General features: G+C 53.4%; 1 protein-coding gene across 1 annotated transcript; it reads right to left on the reverse strand.

The window, feature by feature from the left end:
- Window positions 1-2,917: 2,917 nt before the first annotated feature.
- On the reverse strand, window positions 2,918-17,505 carry LOC133348853 (vacuolar protein sorting-associated protein 37B-like). The gene is made up of 4 exons (XM_061561917.1): window positions 17,274-17,505; window positions 14,803-14,974; window positions 7,305-7,390; window positions 2,918-4,711 (listed from the first exon to the last, which is right to left on the reverse strand). The coding sequence occupies exons 1-4, from the start codon at window positions 17,460-17,462 to the stop codon at window positions 4,577-4,579; spliced, it is 582 nt and encodes a 193-aa protein (XP_061417901.1). The 5' UTR covers window positions 17,463-17,505; the 3' UTR covers window positions 2,918-4,576.
- Window positions 17,506-17,720: the final 215 nt, after the last annotated feature.

The following is a 17,720-nucleotide window of genomic DNA, read 5'->3' on the forward strand; positions in this document are numbered from 1 at the left end:
TACCACATCACTCCATCTCTTCTCTAGCCTGTGCCGCGCCCGTTTAGCCTCCTCTATCCAACCGAACAAAAGTTGGTTTGGCATGCGGTGGCTGGGCATGCGGGCTTCATGTCCCACCCAGGCTCGCACGTGCTCCACGTTTTCACGCCACGTGACGTTATTTGTAATCGACGTGGGTTTGTTTATTATGTTGAATGCCACCAGGATGGACCACGTGTACACTCCGCGTTAAATGTCGCGGGGGTTGGGGGGGGTCACGGGGGGGGGGGATCACGGGGGGGGGGGGGGTCGCGGGGGGGGGGGGGGTCACGGGGGGGGGGGGTCACGGGGGGGGTCACGGGGGGGGGGGTGCTGTTCGTACTCCGACTCTTGCCGCCCACGTCATCTGCTGCCACGGGCACGTGGGGCACGGCAGTGCGTGTGTGAACCCATCGACCTGCAGAACCAGTCCCGTGGGGTCGCTGGGGTGCACAACTCAACGGCGGTCGCCCGCTTGTACAAATATTCAGGTTTTTTAAAAGAACAAAAATATGTGCATTATACGCGAGGAAGAACAATCGTCAAGACGCGCTGATTCCGGAACGCCGTCTGTTATCCCGCGTTCGAGGAATGTGTCGCTTCGGATCGCGTGCCTCGCCCTCGCATGAAAGGAATGTTCCCCGCAATGCAATGTGCCGGCAACATTTTTTGTTTACAAGTTCACGAGCAATTACTCGTTTCATTATAATAATAATTGAAGGGGTTGCCTCGTGTTACTCAATAGCTGCTATCGGTGCAACTATACAAATGCTAATTTAAACGGCTGCTCATCAGAAAACATTTAAAGTAAAACTATTAAAAAAAAACTCATCAGGCCCCCATGATATAAACTAAACTTTTTCGTTGATCTTACCAGGCAAGGGCCGACTGAGCTATGTAGCTCTTTTTCAGAAGCGACCTGGCCACAAATGATAGCTCAACAAAGTGGCTTATCACGTGGTAATTTATAGCAGCCAAAATCTGTAAGCGTATTATTCTAATTAACCCGTAAAAACAAAGTTTTTCACTATAAATCCTTTATATGCGTGTTCAATGGGCCACAACCCAGCCCACATTGGTCTTTGAAACGGGCGGCTAGAGTCCTCTCGTCCTCTGGCTTGAGATGGCTGCCACCTATGGGTCAGATGATTGCCTGCCACCATTAAGCAATTGGTAATTAAATATAAAAAAAAACATCCTAAAAAGTGTAACATTTTGGAAAAAAATTTTCACGAAAATAAATTGTCACGCACAACGAGTCTGTGTGCAAAATGTCAGCTCGATTGGATCACGGGAAGTGGGTTAAAAAACGACCGAAGGATTTGCACGGTCGTAAGCACGCAAGCAAGCAAGCAAGTGAACGTAATATAAAGGATTTAAAAACCGGAGGTCCCGGAGAAAAATCCACACGGCCACGGGCAAAGAGACCATGCAAACTCCAAATATACAGGCGTCAGGGTCCATAACATGTTGCAACTACAGTCTCCAACTCTTCTTCTTCTTGGTTCTTTCGGTAAAGTCACGTAGAAGGGAAGTAATAAAATAATAAAAATAAAACATAATAAAACAATTCTCACGACGTTTCGGCCACAACGCAAGCAGCCGCAAGCAGCCGTCCTCAGGTGGTTTTCACCTGAGGACGGCTGCTTGCGTTGTGGCCGAAACATCGTGAGAATTGTTTTATTATGTTTTATTTTTATTATTTTATTATATTTTATTTTAATTATTTTATTACTTCCCTACTACGTGACTTTACCGAAAGAACCAAGAAGATGAATCCCTGCAGTCACGAAAGCTTTAAATCGAAATCTCCAACTCTTATCATCCACTCTGTCTCTCTATGTGCTATGAACAAGGGCTATTGCCAGAAACATCACCCTTTTAAGCCCACGGTGTTATCGAAGAAAGTGTCGAGCTTGTGTGTGTTTATTGTTGCACTACTGCCAACGCGGCAGCGTCACAAAAAAAATAGTTCAGTTTGGAAGTATTTACTCGGCTACACGGAAGCCCACACACGAGGCTAACCCAGGGCAAAGTGCGCTTGCGGACACGCCACTTAAATCAACTTAGCTCCAAATCCCATGGACAGCCAAAACCACCAATACACACGTTCTGCAAGATATGGGCACTGACAGGCAACTGCTGAAGACCATCATTAGCAGGAAGTGTTACTACCTAGGCCACATTGCCCGAAACGACCACAAATACCAGCTATTAAAGCAAATCCTGGAAGGAAAAATCGAAGGGAAAAAACGACCAGGACGGCCAAAAACGACATGGCTCAGTAACATCAAAACATGGCTACAATTAACAACAGCACAAACTCTACACGCCGTGCTAGACCGGGACCAATATCATCGTGAAGTCGCACACGCCGTTAGGCAGCACTAAAGAAGAAGCTCCAGGTTTTGTCTACACGTGTTTTGTCAAGCGTTGAATTTGTCCGATTTCCAGCAGGGAGAGTCCCGAATCGCAACTTAACTCTAAAGTTTCGTTCGTATTTGCTCATCTTCACAAGAGTTATCATACCCCCCCCCCCCACCTCTTCTACTAAATACACGAAAGCAAAGTTTGTGGGGAATAATAGGCATTTTCTATACTTTTGAGGCATAAGCAATTAGAAAATAACACTTACTAGCCAGGAACAAAAATCGTGTTACATTTTGATATCAAACTCGCACACACATATAACCCATCACATAATTTTATTTCTTTAAATGAATACGATTTACAAAAAAATCAGCCACCAGCATTTTCATGGAGAGGGGTTTAAGTGCCTCCCCCTCCCCCAACTCCTGAAGTGAGAACTGCCCCGTGCTAATGGTGGAAATTCCACATTTCTATTGCAGGAAAAGACTCGTCTCGATAAGACAGCAAAGAAATGCATTCGACACGTAAACATTGCTCAACTCAATTTAATTTGGAGACGGACAATTAAATAAGTAAATAACGAACACATCACGGCTCATGTCACACGGCTCCATGACCCTATTAATGTGAACACCTTCACAATGTACACTTCTGGGTGGGGTGGAGTGGTGGCGCGGTGGTTAGTGCACTCTGCTGCGCTACGAACTCAACGACCCTTTGAGTTTTGATTCCCAGCCACGGCTGGCACCCGCCGGTGGTGAGTGAATTATCAGTTCAGATCATCGCTCGCCGCCAATGTTAGCGCCGTGGCCAGAATCAAAAGTTCACTGGGTTCGTAACGCATTGAACGCGATAACCACTGCTGCGCCACCGCTCCACTCATTCGCATACCATTTGTATATAAGGAATGATTACACTGTATAGATTTTATGCTGCAAAGGGGATGCTAGTCTATGACTAAACTAGCGCGCGGCATGCTGCCCCCGATCTCATCCCATCTCGGAGTCTATGGAGGCTTGGACATTGTTTCGATGGGCGACCACCATGCGTAACAGGTGTTATAGGCTGTACCGTTGCTTAACCTTGTACGTGGAAGTTGGATGGTGAGGGGGGCTAAGCGACCAGCCTTAGAAAGGGGACGAGGTGTCCCTTTCTGTGCTCTCTTGACGCTGGTTGGCGAGGGGATCATAGAGTTTGCTTTTGCGCGCACGGTGGCGAGTTGTTAAATACCTCGCCTGGTATGCAGGATGTCGTGGGTTCGTTCCCGACCCTGACACCTGTTGTGTATTTGGAGTTTGCGTGTCTCTCTCACCGTGGATTTTTCTCCGGGTTCTCCGGTTTTTCCTCCACATTTAGAAAGATGCGTTTAGATTATTTGGCCGCTATACATTTCCACCTGGCAAGCCACTTTGCCGAGCTACCATTTGTAGCTGATCGCTTATGAAAAATAGCTATACAGCAGCTCAGTGGGCCTTACGTGGTAAAGTTTCGTTTTCATTGCGCTTGTGCACCACTGGCAGCAGCATCGCCGGGTAAGCTGCCCGGCGTTACCGAGCAGGAATTCCCGGCGGCACGCGATCATCGACACCCACACAACGGGTCACGCTACAATGCAGGGCTGTCACGCAGAGGTCGCAACCGGGTACCTGATACCCGTTCCCTACCCGATACCCGGCTACCCGTACCAGGCCGGGTATGGGTACCCGTTTGCGACCCTGGTGCGGCCGGGTACAGGTAGGCCGTGAGTCACTGGTGAGTAACCGTTTGTCACTCATTTCCCAATGTCTTGTCTCTTCTCACAATTCAAGTTCCTAGAATCAACCCACCCGCACCTGCAACATGGCTTCATCCCAGAGGTCGCAATCAGGTACCCGATACCCGTACCCTACCCGTACCCGGCCGGGTACGGGTAGGGTACGGGTACGGCCGGGTACGGATACGGGTACTCGTTTGCGACCCTGGTGCGGCCGGGTACGGGTAAGGAATCAAAACCCGTTTGCGACCTCTGCTGTCACGGCGGTGGTTCCGTGGTCAGAACTTCATGACGAGGGTCTCTCCGTGAAGTCCCTTCCCAGGTTGGTCCAGGTTGGGTCTCGTTTCACGGTGGAGGGGGGGGGGGGGGTTCCACCGCAGCTGATCGTCCGTCCGTCCGTCCGCACCGTGGGTCTGTGGTGCCACATTGACCCCCTCACTGGTCGAGCAGCATCTCCTTGAGCTTGTCGGCCTTGGCGCGCCGCAGGTGGATGAGCGAGCGTCGGGCGAGGAAGCTCTCGACGAAGTCGTCCAGCGGCAGCTCGCCCGCCAGGAAGCTCTCGGCCACGGCCTGCGGAGACACCGGGCGCGCGCGTGTTAGCCGGCCAGATTAAAATAAAAAAAATTAGGGATGAGCTCACGATTTTCAGATTTCAGGTTTCAAGCATTGGCTGACCATCGAGCAAAGACGGTCACTGCATCGAGCACATTCAGGTGCGCTTCTGCGGCCATCTGGAACGCTCTTCCTTCCGATATTAGGAAGCAACTGTTCTAAATAAATTCGTTTTCATCGAGACTGAAAACGAATTTCTTTAGAACAGATTTTTGTGTTTAGTTTGTTGTCCTTCCCCCGCATCTCCGAAAAGCACGGTTGGCTACACACGGTACGAAGGAAGTTTAACATACTTTGGTCTGCCAGTAGGGGGTGATGATTGCTGCTGTGTGTGTGTGAATGCAAATGAGTAAGGTGCGGTGTCCAATTTAGTTAAATTTGCACCGTCGATTTATCCAGAAATTACAATTTATGATGATCTGTAAATTGGCGTTCCTTTCGCATTGAGCCAAAAAAAACGCAAGTGACATCACCGGCAAAACAATAGCAGCGAAGATTGTTTTTATTTTAGCAAAGTAACAAATTGTGCTGGGAATTCGATCGTGTGCTCGTGAAGCCAGAATCTGTCAGTGACGGTGATTGGTGACAGGGTCCAGGAATTCACACCCACTCCACTGCCCCCCGCATCGCTGTAACCCAGCCTGGGACTGACGCTAACCCCGGAGAGAGCGTGGATGATATTTAAATTCGATGCCAACAACGCTCGGGCGTAAGAGCCGGAGCTCGGAGCGGATCGCGCGAGACCGGCTCAGAGCGGTCGTAAGCATCATTTATGAAAGGCACGAGGCAAAGGAGTAGCCTTGCAATTGCTCGGCTGCTCGCGACACACTGCTGCCGGATGGTTCTCCACTCGAGGATGTTGGGCCTACTCTTCCACGCCGGCCGGACGTCTTGAAAGAGGTGGCAGTACCCACACTTAGGCCCCATCACAGACGGATGTCAACCCGCTTGCTGTTCTGCCACCGTACGTACGCTGGAAAACCAGGAGGTGGCATGACACCACGTGCAGGGATGGAGCTACACGAGGGTGGTCTGCGTGATCCGCCAACCCTCTGTTACCACCACAGCTCCCACCGCCAGTCTCATAAATGTACGACTCTAGTTTGACCGCATTCCTTTGGCAGAGGTCGCTGGTCCGACGCAATCTTCCGTCGTGAATACCTGGCAGGACCCTCTTTAGGCAAGTGTCACGAGACTCGGCGAGGCCTTCCCCGGGCGAACGAGCGCAAATAAAACGATGATGATAATAAGAATAAAAATACGAGCGAATTTTTTCATTTTTTTATCAGCGCCAAGGGTGTTTGTGGGTAAAGGAGCTTTGCGCTAAGACGCGGCTAATCCGCTATTAGGCCCGGATAGCGGCCGGGGCAGGCAGACGCTCTCCTTGAATAAATACAGTCCCCCCGTGTGCCCTCGCCCCCCCCGCTCCCACCACACCAGAATCATCAATTGCTCCCTAACCGCACCCCACCCCATCTCAATCCTATGCCTGTGTAGCACAATAACCACGGGGCGGTGGGGAGGGTAGCGGGTGGTGGTTGAGGCTGGCGGTGCACCGTACACAGCCTGGTTCACTTAGGAGGGGAGAGGGGAAGAGAGGGGAGTGGGGGGAGAGAGGGGAGGAGAGAAGGGGAAGAGAGAGCAGATGGGAGAGGAGAGGGGAGGAGAGGACAGGGAGGGGAGGAGGCAGGAGAGATGGAGGAGAGAGTAAAGGAGAGAGAGAGGAGAGGAGGGGGGCGGAGCGGGGAAGGGGGGGGGGCGTGGTGGGGTGGCTAGATGGCCGTGCCGCCCTCCTCACTGCTGGCCCTCCGCTCTCCGGGTGACGCAGGCCGTCAACAGCCCGCCGGTGCCTGGCAGGCACAGCGCCATTCAGGGGCGACATCCCAACTGGCAACGGGGCACGACCGCACAGTTGTCGCTCGCTCCCGCAGAGAGGGAGCAGCACGACGACTCGGAGACACGAGGAGGAGGAACCGCAGATGGGCGGAGAAGGCAGCCGCTGGGCGGTACCAACAATTGCCCAAGCTCTGCAGTTCTCTATATATTAATCTAATTCATATATTTCGATTTAAAGCTTTCGTGACTGCAGGGATTCATCTTCTTGGTTTTTTCGGTAAAGGCACGTAGAAGGGAAATAATAAAGCGATAAAAATAATAAAACATAATAAGATAATATAATAAAACATAATAAAATAATATAATAACTCTTTTTTTAATGCTTTATTTTTATTATTTTATTATTTCCCTTCTACGTGACTTTACCGAAAGAACCAAGAAGATGAACTAATTTATATATATAGAGTGCGTTCACACAAGGAGCTTGGCACAGCTTACAGAACGGTGACAGAATGGAACGATGTAGTTAATAGGGGCGTGAGAGGATTGAGAAACGAGTGGCAGCGTTCGGGGGTTCTGAGGGATCACGAAAGGGTAGGGGAGGAACGGGAAGTAGGGGGGGGGCGAGTATTTACATCTTCCCCGAGCTGCGTGTCCCCTCATCTCTCTCTCCGTGTTCTCGTCTCTCCGCGTGTCTCGATCGCCAATCACTCACCTCGGCCTCATCCTCAGCCTTGGCCGTTTCCGCTTGAAGCAGGGCGAGCAGCGTTTCCGGACAGCAGCTGCCGTCAAAACTCTCGGCTGTGGTGGGAGGATGGTGGGGGGTAGTAGGGGAGAGTGGAGGGGGGGGGGCAGAGTGGCGATGAGAGGGGGCCCGAGGGTGGGTGGAAGATTGGACAGGGTGGCACAAAAAGGGTTTTCTTGAATCTTCAATAGAATTGTCAACTTGATGATCACACCAACGTGAGTGCAGAACTTGGTGCAGTAATTGGCGGCCGGCCTGACAGCATCGTCTCACTAGACTCGAGAAATCGGTATAATCACAATGTCGCGCGTGTGTGCGCGTGTGTGTGCGCGCGAGTGTGTGCGCTACTTCACTGGTGAACTCAAAGTGCACCTCGCCTTGGCACAAGCGCCGTGGTGGCATCACCGCCACCGAGTGGCGGCTGTTGTTTTTGTTGTTACGGTAATGGGCAGCGGTGCAACAGCACAAACTAGAGCCACAAATATTCACGAATAATAACACAGTTTCGATTTAAAGCTTTCGTGACTGCAGGGATTCATCTTCTTGGTTCTTTCGGTAAAGTCACGTAGAAGGGAAGTAATAAAATAATAAAAATAAAACATAATAAAATAATTCTCACGACGTTTCGGCCACAACGCAAGCAGCCGTCCTCAGGTGAAGAACAGGTCTGTCTTTCCGTCTGTCTTTCTGACAGACCTGTTCTTCACCTGAAGACGGCTGCTTGCGTTGTGGCCGAAACGTCGTGAGAATTATTTAATTATGTTTTATTTTTATTATTGTATTATTTCCCTTCTACGTGACTTTACCGAAAGAACCAAGAAAAAGAAAAAATAACACAGTTGCCCTAATAAGTAAAAACGCATACAACAGGCTACGGCTTTCAGGCAATAATGCCATGAAGGACCCATTGCCCGAAACGTTGCATGTTATATCTATATACACTGCACATTTTTAAGTATTGTTTACTTTTAGGGCCACGGTGGTTATTTATGGTGTCATCACGGGCAGCCTTGAGCGTCCAATGAGCGCTGCGGGGCCGGGCTGGTTTGCTTAAGGCGGTCGAGGTTTTGGTAGAGTGGGCGGGCGGGTAGATGGGTAGGATGGATGGGTGAGGCAGCGGGTCAACCCGGCCGTTAACCTCCGAGGAAACCCCATCAGGTGGATGATTCAATCGTTCCCGTTAGCGCAAACCAGGTGATTGATGGGTGTCCCTCTGGGACTCGCGTTAGGCCCAGGCCGCACGCGAGGTTTCGCAATCTCTTCCAATCACGGCGGCGAAATCGGGCATCTTCACCCTCCCCAGCTACCCCCTTACCTTTCCCCCCGGCACCTCCAGACCCCCCCCCACTCCTCCCCCTCAACCTACTCTCACACAGATCGCCCTCCCTCCAGCTTCTAGTCCAGGGGTCAGCAAATGCGGCTCTTTTAAGGACCCGCTTAATGACGTTATTCACGTTGCACTTTGGCTCCTGAAATGTTGAGTTTTTTTATACCGAATTTGAAAAAATTGGCTCTCATTGTTATTTTATTTTCCGACCGGTGTCCTAGCCAATGAGCTTTGTCGGGTTCACACGTAATTCGCAACACTTCCTGGAATCATAACAATCATCATCGTCATCCACTGCTGGATGACGGCCTCTTCCAAGCCGTAGCCACCGCTCCATCTCCACGTTCCCCCCGCACCCTTTGGCTGCCACATCCGTAGCCAGTCTCGACCAAGTGGCGGCCTTCATTCTCCAAACTCGCTTCGATGTTCCCAACAGAGTCAATTCGGACGAAGTCTCCGAACGTGCGTATCGCTACTTTTATTTGGGGATGTTGCTGCTGACTGTTGCTGCTGCTGCTGCGTTGGCAGCGGTGCACAAGCACAGGCCAACAAAATGAAAACTCACTTCAGAGCACGGAGAGATTGTCAGATTGACCGATGTGATCGGAACACATTTCAAGCATGTATTGCCGTGCCCGGCATGCCACATCCGGTATCACCTCTCGCTGTCGGGCTGCGTGGTGATTATGCAGCAGTCACTCTTCTTGGCCTCCACTCAACCACCCAGGCTGAACAATGACAGGGAACCCCCCTATACTCTTAGGTTTTTTTCGGTAAAGTCACGTAGGCAAAAAATTTATAATAATAAAATTGAAAAAAATAATAGAAATAAATAATAAATCACGACGTTTCGGAGGCAACACAAGCTTCCGTCTTCAGGTGGAACCGTCACAACACGATTGCTGTATCAAGTAAAGAGAAATCCCAAGAGACCCGTGATTTATTATTTTATTTATATTATGCTGTATGCGAGATGGATTAAGGGCAGCACAGCACACGAGCAGGTCGGTGTGGCTAACACCACGCCTGGCCGCCTTTGTCTCCCCAGCGCTGATGCTTACACACCGAGTTCCCTTAAGAGAGGCACAACACCGGTTCAGATGATATCCGCCACCGATATTGGCCACGACAGGGAATCGAACTCGGGTAGCTGGGTTCGTAGCGCAGCGCGCTAACCACTGCACCGCCGCTCCCCCTAATGACATAAAGACCCTCACGCTGACACACGGGCCCAGTTGCGTAACCGCGGTTGACCCCAGGCGATGGGTGGTGGAAACGCGAGACTGGGGCACACGTGGCAAAACGTGCGAGTGTGGCGCGGGGAGGTGATGTTCGTACACAGCCCTCACGTGCCTCCACGTGGCTCCACTTACTCTCCCTGTGGCCTCCACCCACTCGCCCCAGTAGCTCCACCCACGGTCCTTGTGGCTCCACCCACTCTCCCTGTGGCTCCACCCACTCTCCCTGTAGCTCCACCCACTCTCCCTGTGGCCGCCACCCACTCGCCCCAGTAGCTCCACTCGCTTTTTCTTTGGGGCCCCAACCCACTCGCTCCAGTGGCTCCATCGACTTTCCCCAGGGGCGCCAGTCCATGTTCCTATGGCTCCAACCATTCGATGTAGCTCCACCCCTGACCCCATGTGGCTCCTCCCACTCTTCCGATGGCTCCACCCATTCAATGTGGGTCCACCCCGACTCCCTGTGGCTCCACCCACTCAATCAGTCGCTCCATCCATTCAATGTGGGTCCACCCCTGTCTCCATGTGGTTCCACCCACTCAATCAGTGATGCCACCCAATTAGGCTCCACCCCCATCTCCCTGTAACTCCACCCACTTTCCCCGTGGCCCCACCCATCCAATGTGACTCCACCCACTCAATCAGTCGCTCCACCCATTCAATGTGGGTCCACTCTGTCTCCTTGTAGCTTCACCCACTCCATCAGTGGTGCCACCCAATTAGGCTCCACCCCCATCTCCCTGTAGCTCCACCCACTTTCCCCGTGGCCCACCCATCCAATGTGACTCCACCACCTTCTATAGCCCCCCCTCCCCCCCACACTTCAGCCAATGGGGCAGCGTCCGCTCGCTCACACCTCCCAGCCCCCCCCCCACAACAACTTCTGGCCACAACCCCCTCACTAGCCAATCAGCAGCGGCCCGTGTGACACACCCACGAAACGGCAGCTGGCCACAGCATTGGCTCCCAGCCACGCGCGTGACTCACGCCACTGCGGTAGAGACAGAACACGTGGACATGCGCGCACAAAGACAAAGGTCCCCCGTATAGCCTCGACAGACTCATGGGGCAAGTGCTGTTCGCGAGCACCTACGAAAGGCCGGAACGGCACAGCGGTGGGTGGGGGTGGCCAGCAGCACACACCCGGCCGCCTTTGTTTCCCCAGTGGCGATGTTTACACAACGCACCAGGTTACTCATTCGAGGCTGAGTCGACCTAGGGGAGGCCCAGGCCTGGTTCAGATCATCGTGGCGGTGTTGGCCGTTAGGGGGAATCGACCTCAGGTCGTTTGTAGCAAAGCGTCATGCGCGCACACGAACATGTGAACATGCACACGAACATGCGAACATGCACACGAACATGTGAACATGCACACGAACATGCGAACATGCACACGAACATGCGAACATGCACACGAACATGTGAACATGCACACGAACATGCGAACATGCACACGAACATGCGAACATGCACACGAACATGCACACGAACATGTGAGCACGCACACGAACATGCGAACATGCACACGATAATGCGAACATGCACACGAACATGCGAAAACGCACACGAACATGTGAACATGCACATGTATGTGCAGCCCCTTTTGTAAACCCCCTGATGCATGAGCGATGTCTGCGGAGTCGTGGGGAGATATTTGAGCATACTTCACCACGCTGATGTAACAGCACCACAATCATAAACACCCTCACCACGATTACTATCAACACCCTCACCACGATGTTACCTTCACCATAATCAGCTCCACTCTCACCACAACCAGCACCAACACTTATCACCACCACCACAACAACTCTGACCCCAAGGCAATGGGGCATACTTTTGCCCCAACCTCTCTCTAAAAACAGTGACATAGATCAACCCAAAGCCCGGTCTCATTACCACTCCATACAGATACTCCTCTACTTACGAACATTCGACTTATGAACTTTCAGAGACACGAACAAACCTGTCCGTACGTCCAGTTGCCTGTTCGGACCGAGAGTCGTAAGTTCAATCGCCGCGCAATATGTGGCGGTGGTGGCATCTACATCTGCAGAACGTGAAGAACCAGCGGCATCTACATCTGCAGGAGATTATACAACAATCCTCGTGTTTAGCGTGAATGCCGTACAACGTGTTTGGAATCGACAGGAGTAAAGTTGGACTTACGAACAAATCGACTTAGGAACAGACCTCTGGTATCCATAATAGAGGTTTTTGGGTGAGATTGCGTAAATATAAATGTGTCGGTAAACCCGCCGCCACCCGGCACAGCCAATTAGTAAGGTTTGTCACCTAAACAAAACATGCCAATTCGTTACTAGTTTAGTCCACCGATGTGTTGAAGAGTAAAACCCACAACATTTACAATTCGAGTACTATGTTTTGCTAGGAGTCTGTATATGCAAGTCTGTGGGTCTCTATGCGAGTCTGCGGGTTGCTATGCAAGTCTGTTGGTCTTGGCAAGTCTTCGGGTCTCTATGAAAGTCTGTTGGTGTCTATGTCATTCTGTGGGTCTGTGTGCTAGTCTGTGAGTCTCTGCGGGTCTATATGTAAGTGTAACGGTCTCAATACGGGTCTGTGGGTCTCTGCGAGTCTGTTGGTCTCTTTGCGAGCTTGCGGTCATCGGGGCAGAGGCGATAACTCGTGCCGCGTGTGAACCCGCTTTAACCACATCTGGGCGGCTGAAACCCAGAATGGAAGCCAGGATCTCAGCGGTACCGGCTCAACGGCGTCTCTGATCTGAGGCCACCGCCTGGCCACCTCTGCTCTTGCTGGCGGCGGTGGTAGTGGTGGTGGCTTTCACTGCTGTGTACAACAAGCGGGGAAATGTGGCTGTGGGGCGATGAGGGTTGGAACGAGGACAGACCCGGAGGGGACCGGGGGGGGGTGTAAGTGGACCAGGAGTGGGACGAGAGGCTACGCCGTCTCCTGATTGGTCGCCGCGACCACAACAACACTGGGGCCGAGTGCGTTGATTCAGTGCCCTCTTCCCGGGATGAATCCGAGAAGAGAAAATTGCTGCAATTGTCACGATCCTGCCGAAGCAAATCCCTGTTATAATTAGCGTCGTTATTGTCGATGCCCTTGTGCCCAGGACACGATCCAGTTTCATTGTTATGAACGACCAAGCAGAATTAATTTCCCCCCGTGACTTGCTGGCCGGTGACCTGCCAGCCGGCCCTCTGCATCTGTGCTCCACGTGGCCAGTAAGCCAGCACTGCGGGGGGCAGTGCGGGTTGGCGAATCACGCGCACGCACACGTCCACGCCGCCGACTCTCGTGTGCCGCGTCGTCCATCCTTTTGGCCCCGCCCCCCTCCCCTTCCCGATACGTTCTACGTGGCACTTCGTGCCGTCTTTGAGCCCCGCCCCCCTCCCTCCCGATACGTTCCATTCATTGGCTACCACATTCTGATGAGCTCCCCCCCCCTCTCCTCCCCCCTCAACTTGCTTGTTAAGGGATTACATCTTGAATCATTGCCTCACTTGATGCAGCAAATCTGGCTGTGACGGTCCCACCTGATGACGGAGACTTGTGTTGCCTCCGAAACGTCGTGATTTTAATTTTATTTTACTTTTATTAATTTTAATGTTTTACCTACGTGACTTTACCGAAAAAACCTAAGAATATGAATCCTTGCAGTCACGAAAGCTTCAAATCTAGAATTCGTGAAACTACCTTCTGCTTCCCACCCCGTGAGCGTTGATGTCGCCACCCCCTGACCGGCCAGGGTACGATGGCAGTACAGCAAGCGGGTTGATACCCTCGCGATTGAAAGGCTGCACACCTTTATCGTCTTACTACTGTACACTCACTCGGCCAATCATTCACCTACTCACTCATCCACTCACCCTCCCGCTCACGAAACCACCAACTCACTCGACGGGGGGAGGGGGGGTGGGGGAAGAGTCGTCCCCTCTCCTCGACAGAGACAGGCGATGACACTGTGCGGTGCTGGCAGCAGCGTGGTGTTTGTTTCACAAAAGCCGACACGACCACAGCATTGTAACCCCACGCTAGGCGCGTGCTGCGTGTGACCCCAGCAGCAGTGCCAGGGTGGCTAGATGTTAACCACCTCGCCTGGTATACAGGAGGTCGTGGCTTGTTGTTTATTTGGAGTTTGCATGTCCTCTCTGTCTCCCCGCGGTCGCGTGGATTTTTCCCCGGGTCCTTCGGTTTTTCCCCTCCAAGGTTTAGGGTCAACTGTCACGCGTTCGGGGTATTTGGCTGCTGCTATGAATGTCGACACGACGACAAGCCACTTCCGTTGACCTATCATTTGTGATCGCCAGGTCCGTGCTCGCCAAAAAAATGTGTTTATAGTTAGAAAAGTCCATAATAGAGGTTTTGGGTTAGATGGCATAAATATATAAAACCCGCCAACACCCGACACAGCCAACTAGTAAGGGTTGTCACGTAAACTGAACGTGCCAATTCGTCACTAGTACAGCACTAGTGTGTGTTGTAGTGTATAGTGTAGTATACTAGTACAGCACTAGTGTATAGTGTAGTGTATAGTGTAGTGTATAGTGTACTGTATAGTAGTGTAGTGTACTAGTACAGCAACACCGCTGTGTTGGAGAGCCAAGCCACAACATTTACAATCTGAGTACGACGTTTCGCCGGTAATTACAACCAGCTTCATCAGGCGACAGCCAGATTTGTGGAGAAGTCCACATGATGCATGCGCATTATGCGAGCCCTTTCCTCTTGTCCTTCCTGTCCATGGCACGTTCTGTTTACGAGACAACCCTCACTAGTTGGCTGTGTCGGGTGTTGGCGGGGTTTGAACGACACATTCATATATTTACGCGATCTCACCCCCCCCAAAAAAACCCTCTACTATGGATATTTGTCGTGAAAGCCTACCACGCGTTAGCACAGTTTGAGCACTTTGTACCGAGCTGGCGCTGCTTGTGCTGGTAGTCGCGCAGCAGCTCGTGCAGCTGCTGGTACTTGCTGCTCAGCACGGCCCTGGACAGCGCCAGCTGCGGCTCCAGGCCCACGTTGAGCTCCGCGAGGCTGCGCGTGCTCGCCACGGCCGTGCAGCGCTCCAGCTCCACGCACTGCACCTGCCCAGCACCCACACGGGCCCCCCCCCCGCAACAACAACGTGGGGGGTGGGGTCAGGGTCGGGGGTGGGGTCAGGGTCGGGGTCAGGGTCGGGAGTGGGGTCAGGGGTGGGGTCAGGGGTGGGGTCAGGGGTGGGGTCAGGGTCGGGGTCAGGGTCGGGGGTGGAGTCAGGGGTGGGGTCAGGGGTGGGGTCAGGGTCGGGGGTGGAGTCAGGGTCGGGGTCAGGGGTGGGGTCAGGGTCGGGGTCAGGGTCGGGGGTGGGGTCAGGGGTGTGGCGGGGGGGGGGGGGATTTGGAGGGGGGGGGGAGAAAGGGTATAAAGGCACAGCCCTGCAAGTGCTTAACTCGAGTTGCCCATCCACCAGCGGGATTATCTCTCTGTTTACAAAGACCCCCTCCCCCCCCCCGTATAGTCTTAACAGGCTTTTGGGTTTATAGCCTTTAAGTGCTGTTAGCGAGTAGCACCTATGAAGGCCGGCACGGCACGAGATGGGTGGTGTGACAGTACCACGCCCGGCCGCCTTTGTCTCCCGAGTGGCAATGTTTGTACACTCAAACATCCACACACAAACCCGTACACACAAGACAAAGATCCCCCGTATAGCCTCAACAGACTGTTCGGGCAAGTGCTGTTAGTGAGCACCTATTAAGGCCGGCAGGGCACAACGAGAGGGTGGGTGGGCCAGCACCACGCCCGGCCGCCTTTGTCTCCCCAATTGGCGATGTTTACACATCTCTGCGTCGACCTAGGGCTGAGTCGACCTAGCGGAGGCCCACAACCGGTTCAGGATAATCGCCACGGGCGTTGCCGGTGGCCGTGATCGGGAATCGAACTCGGGAGTCGCCGGGTTTCGTAGCGCTAACCGCTGCACCACCGCTCCCCATGACCGCCACACTTGCAATGCCTCTAGATGTAGTTAAAATTAGGCGATTGTTACGAAACGACGCGCAAGACACAAACACCCCGGCGAGACGAACACCGGTCAGCCAGAAGAGACATCGAATCGCCACACCTCGGCTGTGCCGGGTGGTGGCGGGTTTAACGACACATTTATATATTTACACGATCTAACACCCTCCATCCCCCCCCCCCCCCAAAAAAAAACTGTTTCATGGATGATTTTGACTTAAAACTTTCGTGATATTAGGAATTCATATTCTAACGGTTCTTTCGGTAAAGTCGCGTAGATAAAATAAATACAATTAGAATATTAAGGATGATATTGGTCGCGAAAATCTGCGAGCTATTCAACTGAATAAAGAGCATAATAAAGGTTTTTGGGTCAGATCGCGTTATTTATAAATGTGTCGTAACCCTCCACCACCCGACACGGCCAAACAGTAAAAAATGTGTCACGTTTTTCAAAGGACAAAATAATTCACTTCATTAGCCCAAAAACCTATATTATGAATACTATTGGTCGCGAAAGCCTACGCGTTAAATTGAATAAAGAGCAATTTACATTCGGATTCCAGCAGCCCCCCCCCCCCATTCTATACCCCCCCATTGCCCCCCTCACTAAATAGTAAATCCGAGCCAACTTCAGACTCCTGAGTTCAATCCCCGTGTGATTGTAAAACGCTGTTCCTAACTGTATACAGTGGGCGGGAAATCCCTACACCCCGCACGCCGTGCGAGTCAATGGCACCCGCCTACACGGAGAGTGTACGGACTTCTCGCCCACCTCCCCCCCGTACGAACGCAGTCTCATAATAGCCCCCCCCCTCTCTCGTGACCCCACACTGTCCCCCCCGATCCCCCAATACCCCCCCCACTCTACCTCACTTCCCCTATCCCCTCTCAACCACTCCCCCTCCCCTCCAATCCCCTTCGTCCCCTCTCCCTCGTTACCCCTCCCCCCCGTACCCCCCCCCCCCGCCGCCCCCTATCCCCTCTCCAGCCCCCCCTCCGCGCCACCAGCCCCCCCCCGCACCAGCCCCCCCCCCCCCGCGCCACCAGCCCAACCCCCCGCGAGCCCCCCCTGACCTCGTCTCGCGCCACCAACCCCCCGCCCGCGCCACCAGCCCCCCCCCGCGAGCCCCCCCCTGACCCCCCCCCCCCGCGAGCTCCCCCCCGCGAGCCCCCCCCTGACCCCCCCCCGCGAGCTCCCCCCCCTGACCTCGTCTCGCTCACGCGCCACCAGCCCCCCCCCCGAGCCACCAGCCCCCCCCCCCCCCGCGCCACCAGCCCCCCCCCGCACCACCAACCCCCCCCCCGCGCCACCAGCCCCCCCCCCGCCACCAGCCCCCCCCCCACGAGCCCCCCCCCCTGACCCCCCCCGCGAGCCCCCCCCCTGACCTCGTCTCGCTCCCGCGCCATCTCCGCGATCTTCTCGTCGTTCTGCAGCAGCCCCCGCAGCTGCTGGAGGCTCAGGAAGCGGAGCTGCTCGAACGACGCCGCCGTCGCCGAGGGGATCTGGGGACTCTGGGGGCTCTGGGGGCTCGTGTGGACCCCCGTGCCCTGCTGCGTGCCCCACTGCGCGTTCATCTTTCAGTCGAGGGGGTGGGGGGGTGGGCTCCGGTCAATCCGCTTCGACGGAAAATCCGCTTCCGTCGCGCGCGTCGGCCGTTCGTGTCGTCGAGTAATTTTATAATTTAGTTTGTATTTTGTTTACTATGCCGGAGGGAGGGGGGGTGTTTCATCCCCGTTGCGATGTTCGGTGTGGTAGTGCCCCCTAGTGGCTGTGAGAACGACGAGGTGGTGATGATGATGGTCATGGTGGTGGTGATGATGGTGGTGATGATG

The sequence above is a fragment of the Lethenteron reissneri genome, chromosome 28, assembly GCF_015708825.2.
Source record: "Lethenteron reissneri isolate LAM-NWPU_2019-01 chromosome 28, ASM1570882v1, whole genome shotgun sequence".
In the NCBI taxonomy this organism is placed as follows: domain Eukaryota; kingdom Metazoa; phylum Chordata; class Hyperoartia; order Petromyzontiformes; family Petromyzontidae; genus Lethenteron; species Lethenteron reissneri.